The sequence below is a fragment of the Vicia villosa genome, unplaced genomic scaffold, assembly GCF_029867415.1.
Source record: "Vicia villosa cultivar HV-30 ecotype Madison, WI unplaced genomic scaffold, Vvil1.0 ctg.001429F_1_1, whole genome shotgun sequence".
NCBI lineage: Eukaryota > Viridiplantae > Streptophyta > Magnoliopsida > Fabales > Fabaceae > Vicia > Vicia villosa.
The window spans coordinates 427,016-433,229 of record NW_026705616.1 but is presented as its reverse complement, the minus strand read 5'-3'; the positions used below and the strand labels follow the sequence as shown (position 1 = coordinate 433,229).

The window sequence follows — 6,214 nt, the reverse complement described above, 5'->3', positions numbered from 1 at the left end:
GCATTATAATTGTAACCTGTATTGTAATAGCATAGAAGGTGATGGATTGTGGTGGAGGATGAAATTCTGAGAGTTTTTTGAGCTAAACATTTCAATGATGAACAATAATAAGATGCGAGTGTAATTTATATATTAATTTATAAGATTATGATAAGATTAAATTAATATAAATTGAGAGAATATATGGTTACCCACCCACATTCTACTTCCTCTCAATTTTGAAAGGTGGAGTTCGGAAAACAAGTTTAAGCATATCTAAATATCCAATGTATTACTCAATATTTCAGTAAATAAAATAATAATCTAACTGAATTCTAACTTACTTTGATGATTTAGTCTTGCGGAAATTAATTCAAAACACGATAATAAACGACACATTGCAAATATAAAATTATCAGCTTTCAAGAATATTTCAGAAGCAACAATCAACTACCTAACTAAGATTAGAATATGCCTATTAACACCCTAATTTATCCTTTTGCTTTTTAAAATTTGCACTAAACAATGCCCATTGTGGTAATTTGCTAAATCAAATTTCTTAGGAACGAATAATATCTCTCCTTTATTCCAAATGGTACCCCTTTCTCAATTTTGCATTTGCTTTGCCCATAATATCTATTCATTATGCCTTTGATCCATTGGGTAATACGGAACATGAATATTTCCCTCTCTTTTGCCCTTTTACCATCATTCTCCAACGGGTCTTCTCTCTCCACTTTCCAAGTGCAAAAGTATTCTTCTATCACACCTCCATTGGATTCCATCAGTAATACTCTCCCTTTTCTCCCTTATCTCTTGTTCTTCTTCATGAATAACTGCTGCATCACGGTTCATGACTGTTGCGTTTTGGTTTTGGTGTTGAGACATGATTTCCCGTATTACTTCCTTCTGCGTTTTGGTTTTAGCATATTTAAACAACATGTCAAAGTTCTGATTTTTAAACTATTGATGTTCTTCATTTCTCCCTTTTCTCAAAATTCTGATTTTTAAACTCAAAGTTCTGTTTTTCTGTCAAAGTACTTTGAAACTAAATGTCAAAGTAACTATAAAGTTCTGATTTTTAAACTATTGATGTTCTTCATTTCTCCCTTTTCTCAAAGTTCTGATTTTTAAACTCAAAGTTAAGATTTTGTGTTAAAAACTATTGATGTACCTCAGTAAGACTATTGATGTTTACTTTGACTCAAAACACATATATATGGTAGTTAATGGACACTTTGTTGTTATATTTCTGTCCACTCAGCTATGCTTATACGATTTTGCTTTTATATTTTTAAGGATATTGTAACAAAATGGCAAAGTTCTGATTTTTATACTAATGATGTTCTTTTCTCATAGTTGATTCTTTACATGATGTAAGTTCCTTTATAGAACGTTTCATTTATAGTAAACTTTGTACTTATTTACATTATTCGTGTTCCTAAATAGGTAAAGTTGTTTTGGTAGTCATGGTGTTGCTTTTATGAAGTTCATATCTATTAAGAACATCTTATTGTCAAAGTTATGATTTTTATACTACTGCTGCATAATGTCAAATTTGTTTACTCTTAGCTGAAGTTCATATAATGGCCTTGCTTATATGAAGTTCTGATTTTTTTGTTATCTTTCCTATGGTTTCTCTTATTAGCTAACAGGACTTGACTTTGTTTCAGATTTGTTGAACAACCATGTCTAGACCACCTATTTTGATTTCCGAATTGAAACCTGATCAAAAATTTTGGAAGATAGCAATTCGTGTTATCGATGTATGGGACGTAAAGGAACGTAATGGCCAGAAGCATGTTGAATCCATACTTCAAGATGCAAAGATTTTGTCTTTAGTTTATATCATATGCTTTAACATGATTTAAACTGTATTATTAGTAGATAGTTTAACATTTTAAATCTACAGGGGGATCAGATCCATGTTGTAACCCGCTCCCGTGATTTTGAGCTTTGGAAGAAGACTTTACAGGAAATGCAAACCTATATAGTCTATAATGGTGAAACTATGATCAATGAAATGCATATGAAAGTTTGTGATAACAAATACAAGGTGTTTTTTAATCGTGCGACAACTGTCACTGCCGTTGACGTACTAGACATTCCAGAACATAGCTTTAACTTCAAGTCATTTTCTGACTTCTTGAGTGGAGAGTTCATCGTTGATCGCCTTTACGGTATTCCTTATCGTTTCCATGTTCTTTCTTCCTTACACTATACTTTCCATTTTCTTTCTAACTTTTCCACACTATATCTTCAGACATAATAGGCGTTGTGCAACATGTTGCTAGGACACAAGTTGCAGGTGCTGGGAAAAAAGCCTGCGTGAACCTCACTTTGTCAGACGAATGGTCTCTTTCTTATACATTTCATTACTTATTTAGGACAAAACTTTTTTCCACACTGATTTAAACTTGTATTTCTATTTGTATTTGTAGAGGGGCTGAGATGGATGTTACTCTATGGGAAGGTTATGCTAGCCAGTTTATGAATTACAAGGCTGAAAGTGGACATGTGTTTCTCATCCTCACTCATGCTTGGTGCCAAGTGAGCTCATGTAATGTCATTCTGCTATCATATCAAGATAAACTGTTATCATTTATTTTTCTAATTGGTTTACTTTTTGCAGCAAATGGGAAGCTTAACATTTCCAATGCCTGGAGTGGATCTAAACTGCTACTAAATCATGACCATCCACATGTTGAGGAATTTAAAACAAAGTATTTTTCCTCCAAATTTTACTCTAACATTAATATTCTGGTTTTCTCCTTGCCTTAATAGTTTAATGGAATCCTTCCTATGATCTAGATTTCTGGATTTTAATCAAGAACAAACTGCTACCCATACATTTTCTCTGAATTCATGTTCACAAGGAGCAGTTGACGACATGGCTTTTTCATTCACCAAGGATGTCATCAGCATTGCTGACATGACAACTCTTACTGAGGTACAGTTGTATTGCACTGGTTCTAACTTACTCTAACTACAAATACTAATTCAATTTATTTTAATTCACCAAGGGCTATTTTAACTATGTAGGAAACCTATTGCAATACTGTTGGGAAGACTATGAGGTTCAGGGCGAACCCATTCGGATGGTTTTATGAGTTGTGTCCAACATGTAACAAAACCAATTCATCTCCCGGTAACCCATTCCGGTGCAAATGCTCTGATAATAACTCAGTTCCAATCACTAAGTAAGCATTTTTATAGCCACTTTTGACATATTTAGTTGTGGCTATATTGTATTTCGCCTAAATGTTTTCCCCTGTTTAGGTATAAAATCGAGATCGAGGTGGAACACGATTCCAAGACCGTGAATTTTGTCTTTTGGGACAAGGAATGCATCCCTTTTGTTGGAATGTCTGCTCATGCTCTGAGACAGCTCATGAAAAAGGTTTTTCATTAAAAACACATTTGTACAAACTATGCAGCACATTAAAATAACTTATGATCACAAAATACTTATGAAACCTACTTTCCACACTCAAATGGAAACTACACATGAAACCTGCTTATTCAAATACTTATGAAACATATTTTACAATTTCAAATGGAAAACTACTTTTGAAACCTGCTGTATAAATACTATACTTTTTCAAGCATGATCACTCTATAAGAAATACAAAATCAAGGCTACTTCTTATACAAAACAATGTACAGATTGCCAAATATTAATTGACACCATCAGGTTATAATCATTCATACTTTGATCACACTTATATAATCTTCCATTATACTTTCTATAGATTATCATTATAAATTCCATAAACTAATTGGTTACTACGTCATAGACAAATGAGGATCACCCATTGATTTATCCCGAACACCTGGACCATTTGTTGGGCAAAGATTTTGATTTTCGCGCTAAGTACTAGCCGTATTACAAACAAGCATCTATTATAAGGCTAACTCAAGATCGCGAGGTGATACGACAGATAGAAGAAGTCATTACACCAGCTCAGGTATGCAAATCTGAAACACATGTTAACCTCAGTTGTCTTAGTCTACATTTTAACATATTGCATCTTTGATAATAGGCCCGTCTTACCATTACCACTAAAGAAGAATGTCAAAAAGGAAAGGTTGTGCTCTACCTTGAAGACAACAAAGGTGTCAACACACCAACTATGGGTTCACTTTCCAAAGTAAGACATTATCGAGTCTATTTTAATCTACCGATACAGGATCCTTATATTATTACTATACTATCAAATAATAATAACATTGCAAATTTTTTTCAGCCTGCTACTTCTGGAGCACAAAATTGGAGCCCTGAAGACAGGGTTGACAACACCCCATCAAAGAGGGAAAGTCCAAGTGATCCCACCCAAGATCAACATGATTCTGAAGTCTTAACACCAAAGCTATCCGCAACAAAAGCGGCAAGGACCAAGTCTGGCAGGAGCACCAAGATCAAATTAACATAGTAGTTGAACATCAAATGCTGCATTTTTTGTGATCATTAATGCTATATATTATGTTTTGCGGCTGAAAGTTATTAGCAGATATCATGTTTGTCGCACGCTCGCGAAAAATGAACAGAGTCGCCACCAATATATTTATCCCATAAGGGAAAGGAATACCGGATAACCTAACAAAGGAAGGAACAAGGTCTTGCGACCAGAGAATCTAGGTGCGGGAGTCGGTTACGCAAGGGGAAGGTATTAGCACCCCTCACGCCCATCGTACTCGATGGTATCCACCTATGTCTGTTTCTATCTAAAGGGTGTATAACTATGTCTATGTCTAAATGCGAAATGAATGCAAAATGTAGGGAAAATAAAGAATTGTACTCGCACGGGCCCTACCCCGCTGCTTACGTATCCTTTTCAGGAATCAGAGTTACCGTAGCTCGGCTAAAGATTTTCTGTTTGTTTTTGTGTTTTTTAGTTGGGCGGAGTCAACGCTCGCGTTCTTGCACAAGGGGACAGCCTAGGATGCAATGGAACGGAGATAACGATGCCCTTAAGGAGAAGAAAGAGATTGGTTTGTGTCTTTTAGGGTAGATGAGTGATGAACAGTACCCAATACCGGGCCACTCACCACTTTCTCTACTTTGCTTTAGTCTGAACCATTGTTAGATGTTTTAAAGTGTTTTTGGTTGTGTATTTTTTAAGGGAAATTACTCTGCGATTCGAATCACATAAAAATGTATAATGATCGAGAAGCAGATTAGGGAATGAATCCCACTCGCTTCCATCCCATTATGTAATGTTTGAGAAACAGATTAGAGAATGAATCTCACTCATTTCTCTCCCATTAATTAATGTTTGAGAAACAGATTAGGGAATGAATCCCACTCGTTTCTCTCCCATTAAGCGATTGAGAAATAGATTAGGGAATGAATCCCACTCATTTCTCTATCACTTGCTTAATGTGATTCGCATTTTCCTTTTATTAATGTTTTAAAGAGTTGAAAAAGAAAAAGAATGCAATAGGGAACTAGATCTAACATTCTAATCTATGTTATTCTAATCTATAAATGGCCCTAAGGTTAACATGGGGTAGATTCTAAAAGAAGCATTAAAAGGGTATTAACATAGGCCAAAGTTATAGGCCAAAATCAATGTAAACACAAACATACAGAATTTAGCACAAAAGCAAATAAGAAACAAATCAACATTAAGTGCAAAAATTAACCTAAAAAAATACTACTATTTTTATGAGTTTTTTGAATGTGAGAAATTTTACCAATTAAAAAAAATCACACTCTAAAAAAACCTAAAAGTCTAACACAATTTTAAGGGTTTTATTGATTCTTTTATCACTAAAAAAAAAAAGGAGGAAAACTATGTTAAAACCTATATTCTAAAGGAACTAAATGGGCTCACAGGGGGGTGTAGGCTGAAAATGGTGGTATGCCAGTAGTAAAGGCGCAGGCCCAGGGAAAGTGAGGCCCAGGAGGTTTTTGTGTGGTATTCTGAGCTTATGACAAAAAGATGACGGTGGGCCAAAGGGGGTGCATGGTGGCAATTCGGTGAGGCCCAACGATTTGATCCAGTTTTTTATTATTCAGCCTCCATTAAGATTTTACCAATTTTAAAACTTTGGATTTTAATAATAAAAAAATAAAAACGAAAATTAAAGGAAAGGGAATTAGGGTTTATCATGTTATACGCTTCAAGTCTTATTCTCAGACTCTCCTCACTCCTCCTTCTCATCGGCGCACAAACGGCAGCCCCCCCCGGCGAGCGTTTTGAACGCCGCCGCGAGTCAATAGCGTCCCTCT

The 6,214-nt window shown here is 35.1% G+C and overlaps 1 protein-coding gene across 1 annotated transcript; it reads left to right on the top strand.

Annotated features, from left to right (window-relative positions):
* The first annotated feature begins 1,667 nt into the window (after nucleotides 1-1,667).
* Nucleotides 1,668-3,881, top strand: LOC131635113 (uncharacterized). The gene is made up of 9 exons (XM_058905726.1): nucleotides 1,668-1,754; nucleotides 1,892-2,159; nucleotides 2,243-2,321; nucleotides 2,421-2,539; nucleotides 2,612-2,702; nucleotides 2,791-2,929; nucleotides 3,022-3,179; nucleotides 3,259-3,379; nucleotides 3,777-3,881. Exons 1-9 carry the CDS (start codon nucleotides 1,668-1,670, stop codon nucleotides 3,858-3,860), a joined length of 1,146 nt encoding a protein of 381 aa, XP_058761709.1. The 3' UTR covers nucleotides 3,861-3,881.
* Nucleotides 3,882-6,214: the final 2,333 nt, after the last annotated feature.